Consider the following 16,431-nt stretch of genomic DNA (forward strand, 5'->3'; position numbering starts at 1 on the left):
CGAGAGGAGGGAAAGGCGGAGGCTGCTGCGTGCGGGCGGCGGGGGCGCGGGCGCGGGCGGAGGCGGCGCGGTCGGCCGCGGCTGCCGCTTTGTTGTGCGGCCCGGGCCGAGGAAGGAGAAGTAGGAGGAGGGGGGAGCTCGGCGTCCCGCTCCCTCCGCGGCTCATGGCGACGACGCTCGGCACATCCGGGACCCTCCGGCCGTGGCGGCCGCGGCTCCGGCTGCTCGGGCCCCAGCCCCGGCCGCTGTGGTGACTCCGCCGCGCTTCGCCCTCGCCCCGCCCGCCTGCCCGCCCGCCGGCCCCGGCACCCGCGCCGCGGCCGCAGCCCCGCCGCCGCCGCCGCCGTCGCCGCCCCCGCCCCCGCCGCCGGGGACATGTCTAACCCCGGGGGCCGGAGGAACGGGCCCGTCAAGCTGCGCCTGACAGGTGAGGGGGGCGTTGGGAGGTGGGTTGGGGCAGCCGCGAGGTGGGCGAGCTGGAGGGGGTGCCTGTGGCCTTGGGAAGGGCCAGGGTCGGGATCAATGGTGAGTTAGGGGTCGGGGACGTGGGAAGGCCTAGTTCAGGGGGGGAATAATGGTAAAACCACTCGCCCTTGTTGGGAAATTCTTGAAAAAGCCGACGGTGTCTCGAGGGTCTTTTGTTGCGGGGAGGGCTGCCCCGGTTGGACTCGCAGGCGGATTTGAAGTCGGAAAGCCTTGGCCAGGAGCACGACTCACTCCGGGGCCTCGGGGAGCGGCCCCTGGGCTGCTGCCCAGGTGGGGTCTTCCAGTGGATGAAGAGCTCCTGCGGCAGGGATTACTGAATCCGACCGCTGACTGCGCGCAGTAAACACTCCTTAAAGATGGAGCGCTTAACGGGAGGGTGTGTGTGTGTCTCTGTGTGTGTGTGTGTGTGTGTGTGTGTTCCCGGCTTGTTAACTTGTTCGCCCACTTATGCCCGCGTGCAAAAACCTTCATTCTCGGCCGCCAGCCACAGCAGCCAGTGCCACACACCTGAAACGCATGTCTTCGGGAGGGGAGGAGACCGGGGTGGATTTTTCCGGTGTGTCCTCCTGGTCGGACGACTCCGGCTCATTGTACACTCTGTTTTGGAAGTGTTTGATTGTAGGGTAGCATGTTTGGGGTTGTTCCTTGTAGGCCGCAGAACTTGTGTCTCACTTCTAACTCTAGACCTGCTTTAAGAACACTTTTTTTTTTTTTTTTTTTGGGTACATTTCTAAGTATGTGCTCATACAAACTTGCAAGCGAAGTTTTCTCTCACCTCCTTTTCTAAATGGAAAAGACTGTATGGAGGGGTTGCTAGGGAGAAGGCTCCTGTCTTACAAAGTGTTTATGAATCCAAGTGCATTAAATCTTTAACATTACAGGTACATTTTGTTTACACAGTGTCACGTTTGGTATTCTTACATGGTCGTTTTAAGGACATTTTATTTTTAGGACAGATTGTTTTTGGTTTGAAAAGTGGAGTTGAAATCACTGTAGTTATTCTAGTGTCACCGTTCACTATTAAATTATCCAAGTCGTTGCTGGGGTGTGTGGTGAGAAAGATGATTTTCCTTAGAGGTTCTGTGTGTATCTGTGTGCGCACGCGCGTGTGAGAATAAACTGTGATTATGTTTACACTAGACGATGAGATTTATATGGACTAATTTTGTAATTGGATGCTTGTGTGTCACATCCTAGTCCACTGGCTGAACTTTAGAGATAAAAACTTGCAGTGAATTTGGTATTTGAGAAATTCGCTTGACTATAAATTGGCTGCGATTTTAAAAATAAGACTTTTTTTACAGTTTTAACTGGGGAATACTCTTTGGGGAAAATAGCAGAAATTATGAACTGAGTGGTTCTTAATGGAAAACCAGGATTGGGGACTCCCCCCAACAACATGGCCCCCATTCAGTTTCCTTGTTTTCTTATGGAACCTTTATAAGGGATCTTTGTTGCTTTAGAATTATCTACCGATGTTCCTCTCAGCAGTCAGTCCTGTGGCAGTGATCATGGAAAGAATCTGTGATTCCAGGTGTGCAAAAAGCATCAGAAATAGGCTTTTGGTCATTTACTTCCTTCTAGGCTATGTGCGTAATGAGAAAATGAGGGAGAAAACATATTTTTGTTTTGTTTTTTTGCAGATACAACGAATTTGAAGTTTTTAGTGTGACTCAGTAGATCTTAAAGTGTTTATTTGTGGTTTCCTTACATCCTATGATACATTATAAAATTTCATGAGTAAACTTAGGAGAAAAGATAACACTTCTTTTTGGGGCTGGGAAGAGGGAACACTGGACTAAATTTATAGAGTGAGTTTTGTATTTTTAGATTTTTCTGAGGAATATTAAATATACTTTGTCCCCTTAATTATAAAAACAGTTTGAGGTACTCTCAATTTTTTAAAACCATTGGGTATTTGTCTCTGTCATATTTTAAGGAAAAACTATTCAGAGATTAAAAAACATTGCCCTCTCCTTTTTGGTTACATTTGGTGGCTTCTATTCTATTTTGCCAAGAAAGTAACTTATATTTTTTCATTTTTGTCCATTTACAAATTAGATGGTATAGATTTTAACAAATAGATTTCAAGAGCTGGATTCAATTAGCAGCTTTTTAGGACATAAACATTAAAGGGTTAGATGGAAAAGATTGTTTTGACTGACTGGATAAATGACAGGGCTGTGTTTGATGTGCGTCCAGGAATTGGTCTGGAGCTGGTGCCCAACTTTTCAGTCCATCTTGAGAAGCCAAATAAAATATTTAACCTAGGCCTCGTTTTGTTTAAAAAAAAAAAAAAAAAAAAGTTGATTCTTTGTTAAGACCTTAAGAAATGTTTGGCATACCTTTAGACTAAGTGTTTAACAGTTCATTTAGATCCGGGTTCCATAATAGAGGAAAATCACTTAAAAAAAAAAAAAAAAGAGGCACATCCCACAGTGAATTTTTATTTGGTTTATAATACACTTGGGCTGTAAGATGCTTTAAAATTATTGTTCTTTAAGTCAGCACCATACGAATATTTTAAATTTATAGAGCATCTTTGATTCCATGGTGCTTTATGAACTGTACTCAGTTATATCTTTAACATAGAGTTGCCCCCTTACCGAAAGGTATAAATAATTCTTGCATGATCACACATGTGTACCCGCGCGCGCGCACACACACACACACACACACACACACTCATACGCACATACTGAAGAAGAAATATTTGAGCCATGAGGTCTCTTCCTACAGCAGATATTAGACTTTTCCACATATTATTCCTTAGCCCACAATCACCTATTGAACTGCTTGGTATTTTTAATGCTAAGGAGGCAGGGTTAATTTAATCCCACATTTGAGATTCCTCAGGCCATTGGTGTTAAAATCTGATTTGGTCCATCAGGTACTTTGATTGTCTTATGACACATTAACACTTAATCATTAAAATAGGCTATAGGGTAAAGCTATCAATTTCAACTGTTATTTCTGTAGGGAATTGATTATAAACTTTGTGTACATTATACTTAAGAATATCTGATACAGACTTTTCTTACAATGCTTTGGATAGAAAATATTCTTTGTATTTGGTTACAGTAAAAAAATGGGGTAATTTTTTATATCATTATTGTTTTTAAAAGCCAAAGATTTGAAAAAGCTGTTTAGTATAATTTCTGATATTTAAATTTCTTAGATATGGAGAAATAACTGATTACTTCTCCGGAAGATTTATTGCAGATCTTTTCAGAACCTTTTCATAACCTCATATTATTTATTTATAAAACCCTTGGCAGTCATGAGATTAACCTTGTCTAAAGCTAAAGGAAAATCGACTTTAAAAGTCCCACTTTAGATATGCTGGTTACCTTAGTAATGTTTTACTGTATATCTTACTGATTCAAAGCTTTAAAAATTACAACTTGATTATATCTCACAGGTTTCTAAGTAGGGGCATTAGCGATTTGAATGTCCCCAATTCATCTTATTTTCTTGGTTTTGAGGAGGAAGCTAATGTGGCTTAAGCCCCTTCCTTTTGTTTTGCCTCTTCTAGTGTAACATTCAGACATGCAGGGGAACCTGGTTAGGTTCTTCATGTAGTTTGGTTTTTATTGGTGAGTAAAGGGTGTGTGTGTGTGTGTGTGTGTGTGTGTGTGTGTGTGTGTTAATCATGGGTTTTACTTTTTTTCCTATTGGTTGAACTGTAACTATCATATACTACCATGTCACTTATTTTCCTTACCATTTAGCATATTTAGCATAAAACCAATTTTCAAGGTAAACAAAAGGCCACACTTTAGGCACAGAGGATTTTTATTGTAGACATTTTTGATGTCTGTTAAAGATTTTGAAGACTTTTAAAGATGTACTATGTCCTGTTTTTTTCAAATAGACCACATCTAACAGAAAATATTTTATTATTCGGTTATCACTATGAATATAAATTACTGTAGGTTGTAGTGTGTAGAATAAGGATATCATCATGGTGTATAGAGAGAATTGTTTGGCTATGTGGTGATAGTAGTTTCACCCCATTTTTACTGCTTTTTGTCTTTTTGCTGTTGTTTTTGTTTACTGTTATTTTCTCTGTTATAAGGACGCTGAACCCTTGAAATGCACTGTTGCAATCAGCATTGTTGTGTGGTTCTGTATGACTGACAGGTTTTGAAGGTTTATTAAGTGCCAGACACTGTGTTAAGTTTGTATTTATTATCACTCTTAATTCTCTCAGTAGCTCCAGGAGGTAGGGAAAAATTGGGGGAGGTTAAGTACATGTCAGAACTCCAAATTGCTAAAGAGCTTGTTAAATGTGTAAGATTTTGCGTGGAATAATAAAATAAATACATTCCACTTATTTGGAATTACCCTTGCCCCTTGAGATTCTTGCTCATCTTTTAAGGTTCTGCATAAGACTTACCCTTATCCCTAGAACTTTCCTTGACCTGAGTTGCCTTTCCTCTGTGACTAAGAGACTCTTCCTCTGGTATCAGACCTAACTTAATGAGGGATATTTATTATTTCTATGCTGTAAGTTCTAGGAAGCCAGAATCTTTGTTTCAGCATAAATTAAGGGGTTTTGGCATTGTATTGAATGAATGCTGGAGATTTAGAAGTACTTCTTTGTAGTTCTATACGTATTCTTTGTGCCTAATGCACTAGATATGAGTGGCAAGAAGATGAAGCTAGACAGGGACCAACCCAATTTGGAACTTTTTATGTTTTGCCGTTAGATTTTTTTTTTCTTTTTTTAAGGTGGTGGGAATCATTGAAGGATTTTTAGCTCTGATATCTTTGATGTTTAGAAACAGTCTTGGGGCAGTAGGGAGGATGGACTGGGATGGGAACTGGGAAGACTGATTTTAGGACAACCAGTTAAGAGGATGCTACATAACAACCATTGTTCTTACTTTTTTTGTTGTTATAACTTGTATTTCTAAATTTTTTTTAAATTTTATTTATTTATTTATTTATTTTTAAAGATTTTATTTATTTATTTGACAGAGAGAGATCACAAGCAGGCAGAGAGGCAGGCAGAGAGAGAGGAGGAAGCAGGCTCCCCGCTGAGCAGAGAGCCCGATGCGGGGCTCGATCCCAGGACCCTGAGATCATGACCCGAGCCGAAGGCAGCGGCTTAACCCGCTGAGCCACCCAGGCGCCCCTCTAAATTTTTTAATACAGATAATTGCTGTAAACTTCTTGGTGTAGATTACTTTTTAAAAAGGATTATTTTTCTAGAATATTTGCACAGAAAGAGTGCTATTTCAGGGGCGCCTGGATGGCTCAGTCAGTTAAGCTTCTGACTCTTCATTTTGGCTCAGATCATGATCTCAGGGTCCTAGGATGGAGCCCTGAGTCCAGCTCTGTGTGCAGCCGGCAGTCTGCTTGAGGAGTCTCTCTCTCCCTTTACCCCTCTCTTTGCTTACGTGCTCTCTCTCTCTCTTCTCTAAAATAAATAAATCTTTTTAAAAAAGAAGAGTGCTATTGCATTATTGGGTGTGGATCTTTTATAAGTTCTTTATTAATTTTTCCTCAGGCTGCTTCTTATAAGAATTGTGCCTATTTAGGGCAGCAATAAATAAATAAGTGTACCTTTTTACTATCCTGTTAAAAGCACTGGGTCTTGTTTTAAAATTTTTTGCTAATTTCATAGAATATAGGATTTAAACATTTACTTGTGAAGTTGAATATTTTCCTGTTTATTAGTGATATTTCTTTCTGTTGACTTGTTTGGCCTTGTCCTACTTATCTGTTAGGGCCTTTGTGTTTTTCTTATTGATCTGCGTGAGAATTAAAAATGTTAATCTGTTGTTAGATTTGCTACAAATGTTTTCCCCAGTCTTTTATTTGACTTTTAATTTTTTACCATTTTTGGACATCAGAAATTGTTGTTTTAGGAATCAAATCTGTTCAACTTTTGTTTTTCTTACTCTATTACTTGGAAGGCCTTTTTCTTTAAGAGGCTTACTAAATATTTAAGTACATTTTATTTTAGTGTTTCTTAAAAAATCGTTTAGGTAGATACTTCTCCCCGTGGTTTCTACTTAGTAATCTCATCGTTCTTGATTAACCCATTCTTCCTTTCCACAGTGATGGGAGATCTTTTTAGTTATGTTAAATTAGTTATAATAGAGTCCTATTATCTTGTTCAGTACCACACTCTTTTCATTATTGTAGCTTTATAATTCAGTTTAATATGCTCATTGTGATGGACATTCTTTTTTTGCTATTTTAGCTTATTTGCCCTTCCACACAAATATTAAAACTAAGTTTTTTTTTTTAAACATTTATTTGCTAGAGAGAGAGCGTGCAGGCACAAGTGCACAAGCAGGGGGAGCGGCAGGCAAAGGGAGAAGCAGGCTCCCTGCAGAACAAGGAGCCCCATGCAGGACTCAGTTCCAGGACCCCAGGATCATGACCTGAGCCGAAGGCAGCCGCTCAACTGACTGAGCCACCCAGGGAATCCCTAAACTTGTTAAGTTTGAGAAGAATTGTCTTTGGGATTGTAATTAGAATCTCCTTACTTTGGGAAAAAGAGGCACTTAAGTGTATTAAATTTTTCCTCCTAGGAGCACACTATGATTTTACTTTCATTTAAGCCTTTGTCTGTATTGCTCAGGATAGTCCAATAATTTTCTACCCCCCCTTTTAACCTTTTATTTATTTATTTGAGAGAGTGAGCGTACGTGTGCGTGCATGAGCAGGGAAGCAGTGGGAGAGGGAGAAGCAGACTCCCCTCCTTGAAGAGCAGGGAGCCTGATGAACAACTTGATCCCAGGGCTCTGGGATCATGACCTGTGCCGGAGGCAGACACTTAAGCAACTGAGCCACCCAGGCGTCCCTATTTTCTATGTTTTGATGTAATTCCAGCTAATTTATACTTGTGACATTTTCACTGTATTTTCTAATCTTATTAGTTACTGCTTGTATTTAGGAATACAGCAATAGGTAATTTTGCTTGATTAGAGCAATTTTGTTGAATGCTAATCCTGCTAGTATTTCACTTGATGCTAGTTTTCCAGGTATCAGTTTTTGGCATTTTTTTTTTTTTTAAAGATTTTATTTATTTATTTAACAGACAGAAATCACAAGTAGGCAGAGAGGCAGGCAGAGAGAGAGGAAGGGAAGCAGGCTCCCCGCTGAGCAGAGAGCCCGATGCGGGGCTCGATCCCAGGACTCTGGGATCATGACCTGAGCTGAAGGCAGAGGCTTTAACCCACTGAGCCACCCAGGCGCCCCAGTTTTTGGCATTTTTTATAGTTGAATGTTTACATTAAAAAAATTTCTCTTCTTTTGGATTTTCCCACTAAAGTATAATTAGTTTAAGAAAATGAGGAACTTCATGTTAGTTTTAGAATAATTTCTGAAGGCATAAAGTACTTTTTTAAAAACCACATTTGATATACTAAGAAGTATTGACATATGGTATCTTAAGTTTAGCAGTTTGGTTTCTTACTAAAAATTGACAGCAGACATAAAACTTAAGTTTTATTTGTTTTTTTAAGTTTTAAGATAAATCCTGGTTATAATGAATCTAATAATACCTAAAATGTTAGGTAGGAATTACTACATAGATCATTGCACAAAGGTTATTTCTTTTTTCCCAGAAAGTTTCCTCATGCCCCTTTATAGCCATTCTCCTTCTCCCATCCCCAGTCTTTGGCAACTTTACTTTACTTTCTTTTCTTTTTTTAAAGATTTTATTTATTTATTTGACAGAGATCAGAGGCAGGCAGAGAGAGGGGGGGAGGCAGGCTCCCCACTGAGCAGAGAGCCTGATGCGGGGCTCCATCCCAGGACCCTGGGATCATGACCTGAGCCGAAGGCCCAGGCTTAACCCACTGAACCACCCAGGCACCCTTTACTTTACTTTCTATCACTGTGGTTTTGCCTTTTCTAGAATTTTAAGAAAATGGAATTGTACAGTATGTAGTCTTCTGGGCTAGTCTTCGTTCACTCAGCATAGTGCTTTTGAGATCTATCTTGTGTATCAGTTTTTTGTTCCTTATTCCTGGAGAATGTTGCATTGTACACATATGCTCCGTTTTGTTTATCAAGTCACAAATATCCACAGACATTTGTGCTTTCCAGTTTTTAGCCGTTACAAATAAAACTACTGTGAACATTGGAGTATACTTCTCTTTGTGGGAACATGTTTTTATTTCACTTGGGTAAATGATGAGCTTGTTGGGTCATATGGTAAATATGTAACTATGTTTTTAACTTTAAAAATATCTGCTAAATTGTTTTTCAAAGTTGTACCATTCTGCATTTCTACCAGCAAGAGTTCCAGTTGCTCCCCGTGCTAGCTAACTCTGGAAGCTTGAACACTTGCTGTTGTCATCTTGGGTTTTAGCCATTCTAATTGATGTGTAGAGAGCTCATTATAGCTTTAATTTTAATTCCCTTATTGACCTACAGTGTCATAAGCATCTTCTCATGGTCTTAGTTGCCATCTGTGTATCTTTGGTGAATATCTGTTCAAACAGTTTGATCATAATTTATTTTTTTATTATCAAGTTTTGAGATTTCTTTTTGTGTTCTGGATACAAGTCCTTTATCAGATATGTGTTTTGCAGATACTTTCTTCTAATTTGGGGCTTTCCCCGAATAGTGTTTCAAAAAGCTGAAGTTTTGAAGTTTGATTTAGCCCAGTTCATTAGTCTTTCATTTATGATTCATGCTTCTTATGTCCTAAGATATCTTTTCTTAACCCACAGTTCTAAAAGTTTTCTTCCATGTTTTCTTCTTTGTTATAGTTTTAGCTTTTACATGTACATCTATGACTCTTCTAGTTAATTTTTTAATATAGCGTGAGAGGTAAGGGTCAAGGTTTTTTTTGTTTGTTTGTTTCATTTTTTTCCTTCCCCATATGGGTATCTGATTTTCCTAGCACTATTTGTTCACATGCTTTTGTTTCTTCCATGGCATTGTCTTGGTACATTGGCTGAAAAATCAGTTGATAATATACATGTAGTTAGTTCTATTTCTGGACCCCGTTCTGTTCCTTTAAGTTCTAATTCTATCCATTATAAGTTTATCACTTATAAGCCACACTTTCTTGATAACTGTAGCTTTCACATAAGCCTTCTGATTTCAAATAATGATTAAAAGGCTTTTCATAAAGTTTGATAAGTTTAATAAGCATAATTGAATTTTTAATTTAGGATCCTTTAATGATTTAGGATTTTTTTTAATGCTTTGGAGCCATTATTTCATTTATTCAGCCAATAAATACTTATCAATTTCTTGACATTTGTAGACATTGATTAACAATGATATATAGTACCATGAATGGAAGTACAGGAAATCAGAATAAACCTAGATTGGGGGTCTCTATTTTTCTTCTGAAAATTTCTATTATGGACCTTTAAAAAAATTTATTATTTTTATCTCTTACTGATGAAAGTGGATTGCAAAAGGTACGAGTTAACAAGGTTTGCCTGTTTACTAGCTTTCAGCTCCCTCAGATCATTTTTGGGAAAAGATGGGATAAAAAGCATAAACATATGTAAAATGTGGCAGTAGAAAGGAAAGGATATACTGTAATTGTTAAATGTATGTTGGATTATAGGTTTTTTTTAGTTGTATTATATTATGAGCATGTATTTTCTATAGGACAAAGGAAGAAAGTCAATTTTATTAAAATCTAAGCAGACGGGGCACCTGGGTGGCTCAGTAGGTGAAAGCCTCTGCCTTCGGCTCAGGCTCAGGTCATGATCCCAGGGGCCTGGAATCCAGCCCGTGTTGGGCTTTCTGCTCAGCAGGGAGCCTGCTTCCCTTCCTCTATCTCTGCCTGCCTCTCTGCCTACTTGTGATCTCTGTCAAATAAATAAAATCTTTAAAAAGAAAAATCTAAGCAGACTATTTATTTGAGAGAGAGATAGTATGAACAGGGGGTCGGATGTTTAACTGACTTTACTGCCCACGTGCCCCAGACTTTTTTTTTTTAAAGATTTAAAAAAAAATTTATTTTTTATTTTTTATTTATTTGAAAGAGAGCAAGCACAAGCATGGAGAGTGGGGAAGGGAGAAGCAGGCTCCCAACTGAGCAGGGAGCCCGATGCGGGGCTCAGTCCCAGGGCACTGGGGTCATGACTTGAGCCAAAGGCAGACATTTAACCAACTGAGCCACCCAGGCGCCCTGATTTTTTTTTTTTTTTTTTTTTTTTTTTTAATTTGAGAGAGAGAGACTATGCGTGCACCTGTGAGCATGGGCAGAGGGAGGGGCAGAGAGGGAGAGAAAATCTCAAGCAGATACCACCCAAGTATGGAGTCCCCCAGGGAGCTCAGCATGGCTTGATCTCATGACCCTGACATCATGTCCTGACTGAAACCATGAGTCAGTCGCTCAAACAACCGAGCCACCCAGGCTCTCCTAAGCAGACTTTTTTATCTGACTATAGTACATTCCTAGGAACTGTCACAAAACGGACATCTGTAACGTAGATCTTATTTACTGTGTAAGGTATTTTTGGTAATTTGTGGGGAGGCAGTTGGGATGTTGTGGAAAGAGTATAGAACTTGCAGAAAATTTAGGTTCAGGTCCTAGTTAGGCCACGGTAAAGCTTTGTCCCTTTAAGTATATCACTTACTTTCTTGGTGGGTGTGCTTTTAGTTTTAAGTGCACGCTTAAAATGACAATGTTATTTATTTTAAGATTCTGCTGGACAAGAAAATAATGTATGTGATAAATGCTTTTCAAGCTGTAAAGTATTATGTTAATGTATTTTGTCATTTTTGATCAAAGACTTAAATGTTAGTCATAACCAATTATATGCTGTTATTTATAAGAGCAAGTACAACATTAATAGGGGTTCATATGGGTATCTGTTTAATTGATATCATGTCTTATAAAATAGGGACAAATGTATATTTTGGGGGTATCCAGTGTATCTTAAAAATTCTTATAGATAAGCTACTGCATTATAATTTTCGTCATTAACTCATATAACAGATTAATTAGACAATTAACTGTGTTCTCTCCTCTCCCCCTTACTTTTGGTGAAAAGTAAAAGAGCTTTGGAGAATGGTTTGATTAGCTCACAGTTTTGGAGGTGGTGAAACTATTTAGATCCAAATCCAGTCTTTAGTGACTTAATACATTTCCCTGTAGCTTGCTGGCACTTTCAAGAATAGCCCGTAGTTTCACCTCTTGTCAGTAGGTGGGGATATTTCTGCACAGGTAGATGTCAGGAGTGTGTTAAGACCTGTAAAACTGAAAAGTAGGGGCGCCTGGGTGGCTCAGTAGGTTAAGCCTCTGCCTTCGGCTCAGGTCATGGTCTCAGCGTCCTGGGATCGAGCCCCGCATTGGGCTTTCTGCTCAGCAGAGAGCCTGCTTCCTCCTTTCTCTCTGCCTGCCTCTCTGCCTGATCTCTCTCTCTCTCTGTCAAATAAATAAATAAATAAATACTTAAAAAAAACCTGAAAAGTAAAAGTCTAAATGAGTGTACTTGAAATAAATGGAGTTGGAGAATTAGAACTATAATTAGAATTATCGAAGGTGACACTGGCTTTTAATGAAAATCCATATTTTAGGGTAGACTTTCTTTTCTTTTTTAAGATTTTATTTATTTATTTGATAGAGAAAGATCACAAGTAGGCAGGGAGGCAGGCAGAGAGAGAGGGGGAAGCCGGCTCCCTGCTGAGCAGAGAGCCTGATGCCGGTCTTGATCCCAGGATTCTGAGACCATTACCTGAGCTGAAGGCAGAGGCTTAACCCACTGAGCCACCCAGGCGCCCCTAGGGTAAACTTTCTTATATAAACTATATACTACATGTGTTAGAGGAGTAGATACAAAAATTCTTTTCATTAAAATTGCAAACATAAGTAGCTAATTACTTTCATTTTTGTATATGATCTTAATGTCATCTGGCTTTAAAAAGAACTATTTCTCTAGTGAAGAAAGAAAAGTTGTTGATTGGTCAGATTACTCAGAATCATATGAATTTAATACTACAAAAAAGTTGAATTTTTTAAAAATTGAATTTTGGGAATTTTGTAAAAGAAGAGGATGAGAAAATGTTTTTAATTTAAGAAAAGTGAGATGACATTTGATACATGTGATACATTCAAAATCCCTAAGGTAATACTTGATACATAGTATATGTTCAGTAAGTATTTGTGAATAAAAGAGTGATTGAGGGGGTACTTGGGTGATCAGTGGGTTTAATGGTCCAACTCTTGATTTCAGCTCAGGTCGTGAGATCAAGCCCTTCAGTGGGGAGTCTGCTTGGGATTCTCTCTCCCTCTGCCCCCTTCTCCCCCATGCTCTCTTGTATGCAAGCTCTCTCTCTGTCTCTCTCTCTCTCAAATAAATAATTTTTTTTTTTAATGAGGAAATTGAAAAAAAAAGCTTACCTGTCTTTAGGACTTCATTTGAAACAAACAATAGGATCTCTCTTTGTGATGTCATTACTGAATTAATTGACATTTTACCTTAGTAATTTTTTTTTTTTTTAAGATTTTATTTATTTGTCAGAGAGGGAGAGAGAGTGAGTGCAGGCAGACAGAATGGCAGGCAGAGGCAGAGGGAGAAGCAGGCTCCCTGCTGAGCAAGGACCCCGATGTGGGACTCGATCCCAGGACTCTGGGATCATGACCTGAGCCGAAGGCAGCTGCTTAACCAACTGAGCCACCCAGGCATCCCTACCTTAGTAATTTTGACGGAAGTTATAAACATAGAGGACTGAAGTATTCATTCAAGTTAATAGTTGACTTCATGAATAGAACTCTTACCATACTCTGCAAAACTTACTTTTTTTTTTTTTTTTTAACTTTATTTTGGGGGACCTGGGTGGCTTAGTTAAGTGTCTGACTCTTAGTTTCGGGTTGGATCATAATCTCAGTGTTGTGAGTTTGAGCCCTGTGTCAGGCTTCATGCTGGGTGTGGAACCTGCTCAAGGTTCTCTCTCCCACTCTCTCTCTCAAAAAAAAGGTGGGGGTAGATTTTATTTTTAAGTAATCTCTATACCCAATGTAGGGCTCCAGCTTACAACCTGGAGATCAAGAATCACATGTTCTACTGACTGCGCCAGTAGCTGAGCCAGACACCCCCAAAATTTACTTCTTAACAAAGTAAAGATCTGTCTGGTAATCACTGCAAAAAGATCTGTTTTTGTAGCATCACCTAGAAAATTCACATGTATAACTAGCCTGTCAATGTTAGGGAGATAATTTTTCAGAGCCCTACAGTTTCAAAGTATTCTCATTTATAATATAACTGCTGTTCAGATCCCAACTTTGTAAGTATTCTGAACCAGTGACAGAGAATCTTTATCTGATGAAAGTTTTTTCTTAAATCTTATGAAGAGAATAGTGATAGATTTTTGAGGAAACAATTGGTACAGCTATTCCAGTTCTATAGAAATGAGGCTAGTTGAACCAGAAGTCCTTTGTAATGAATTACGAATCCTTTTAGAGGCGCCAGGCTGGCTCAGTTAGTGGAGCATGTGACTCTTGATCTTGGGGCTGTGAGTTTGAGCCCCATGTTGGGTGTACAGCTTACTGTAAAAAAAGAAAAGAAAACAAATATGAATTCTTCTGTATTTTAATTTCCTATTTTTTAGTTTTGAATTTTTAAAAAGATTTTATTTATTTGAGAGAGAAAATGAGAGAGAGCCCACATGAGAAGGGGGAGGGTCAGAGGAAGAAGCAGACTCCCTGTTGAGCAGGGAGCCCTATGTGGGACTCAATCCTGGGACTCCGGGATCATGACCTGAACCGAAGGCAGTTGCTTAACTGACTGAGCCACCCAGGGGCCCAAATTTTTCTTTTTTCTTTGAGGTAGGTAAGAAATCTTAGGTAGGAAACCAGTCTTTTTAGTACTTTAAAATGGGATTGGTGGGGCGCCTGGGTGGCTCAGTGGATTAAGCCTCTGCCTTCGGCTCAGGTCATGATCCCAGGGTCCTGGGATCAAGCCCCACATCGGGCTCTCTGCTTGGCGGGGAGCCTGCTTCTCCTTCTTTCTCTGCCTGCTGCTCTGTCTACTTGTGATCTCTCTCTCTCTCTCTGTGTGTGTCAAATAAATAAATAAAATCTTAAAAAAAATGGGATTGGTGATGACATTTCAAATTTCTTCTGATTTCCAGTTTGGTTAACTCTTTTTTTTTTTTTTTTTTTTTAAGATTTTACTTATTTGAGAGAGAGGGAGATGAGGGTGTGCGGGACAGCGCAGGAGAGAGCGATTGTGTGCCTGAGCGGATGGGGGGCACATGAGGGAGAAGCAAACTCCCTGCTAAGCAGGGAACCTGATGCAGGGCTCAGTCCCAGAACCCTGGGATCATGACTTGAGCCAAAGGCAGACGCTTAACCGAATAAGCCACCCAGGCGGTCCCCCACCCCTCGCAGTCCTTATCTTCCAATAGTTGAAGGACGTGAAAAAGTTGTTACCTGACCATTAAAGATAGTTTTCATAAAAAAATAGAGATGTCAAGTAAATGCTATTATTTTCCAAAAAGTTAAAAAACAATCATGGTAGATTATTGTGGGGTTTTTTTAAAATATAACTCAAAGAATTAAAATGATTTGATGGCATTGCTGTAATGAAACTCCTTTCATTTCATCTACTTATGTGAAGATGTTTTCTTAGCACTTATGATTATAAAAATGCAAAATAGGAATAGACTATAATATTTACAATAAATGATATTCGCTCAGTTGAAAATAAAACCTCATGCATCTCATGAAGAGATGCATTTCTACCTCTTTTCTTCCTTCTTCCCTCCCCCTTTTTTTGACTAATTGGTTCTAATCAGGAGGCAGGAAAGGTCTATGCATTGTTTGGTTGGTATGTTTCACATCTTTCTTAAACTGTAACCCCGCCCCACCTTTTCTTATGCTTTTCACATTTTCCCATATCTCGCAAATTTTTGCCAGTGCTGTTTCCTTACTTTGCTTCCTTACCTATTCTTCCTGCCTAATCGACTCACCTATGAAGGCATAGCTGAAGAATAATCTCTTTTAAGAAGTCTTCCCAGACTTCTCCAGGCTTAGGTAGCTCTCTCTCTCTAGCAGTTGGAGTGCTCATAGGAAGCAGGTAGCATTCTCACTACAGGTGAAAGAGATCATCATGAAGGGATTCACTTGCAACGAATGGACAGGGTTAGAGAATACACCCAGGAGCAGTGCAGCACCTGGGGACTAGCACCATCTTCGGGCCAGCAAGGGCGAAGGAAGAGAGTAGTTATAGGAACCCAGAGAGACCCTTGCTGTTGCTTCTTGTTTACTGAACCCAGCAAGGGAGCCTGGGTTGTGTGATCCATAAAAGTCAGCCTCCTAGGGCACTAAGCACTGGGTGAAGGGTGGAGAATGGATCTGGAGGAGCAAGTAGAGAACATCCAGTATACCCTTATTTATACTCCTGCAGCGCCCTAGCGCACTTCACTGTGCTGTGTATCGTGATGATTTAAAAATTCATTGGTTGTATTGATGTTTTCCTCGTAGCACTGTGAACTCCTTTGTAGCTATAAACTCACTCTTACTCATATTTGCATACCCCTGGTGCTCATTAGATATTTGTTAATTAAATGAATAGAAGTTTTAAAAAGAACTGGATGAGGTGCATAAATTATTTTTTTAAAGACTTTATTTATTGTGGCGCCTGGGTGGCTCAGTTTATTGAGCATCAGCCTTCGGCTCAGGTTGTGATTTCTGGTCCTGGGATTGAGCCCCACATCGGGCCTGCTTGTCCCCTACCTGCCATTCCCCCTGCTTGTGCCTGTGTGCTATCTCTCTCTCTCTGTCAAATAAATAAGTTTTTTTTGAAAGATTTTATTTATTTGACAGAGAGAAACAATGAGAGAGGGAACACGAGCAGGGGGAGTGGGAGAGGGAGAAGCAAGCTTCCGGCTGAGCAGGGAGCCCAATGTGGGGCTCGAACCCAGGACGCTGGGATCATGACCTGAGCTAAAGGCAGATGTTTAACAACTGAGCCACCCAGGTTCTATAATAAATAAAATCTTAAA

The 16,431-nt window shown here is 39.8% G+C and overlaps 1 protein-coding gene across 1 annotated transcript in view; it reads left to right on the top strand.

Annotated features, from left to right (window-relative positions):
* Positions 1–338: 338 nt before the first annotated feature.
* LOC111158164 (SMAD specific E3 ubiquitin protein ligase 2) overlaps positions 339–16,431 on the top strand; it is a 115,449-nt gene continuing 99,356 nt past the window's right edge. Inside the window, exon 1 of the mRNA XM_022520061.1 lies at positions 339–427. Coding sequence (XP_022375769.1) covers positions 376–427 — 52 coding nt within the window. The 5' untranslated portion in view covers positions 339–375. The remainder of the gene's footprint in view (positions 428–16,431) is intronic.

This window comes from Enhydra lutris, unplaced genomic scaffold (genome assembly GCF_002288905.1).
Source record: "Enhydra lutris kenyoni isolate GAN:26980312 unplaced genomic scaffold, ASM228890v2 scaffoldscaffold57, whole genome shotgun sequence".
NCBI lineage: Eukaryota > Metazoa > Chordata > Mammalia > Carnivora > Mustelidae > Enhydra > Enhydra lutris.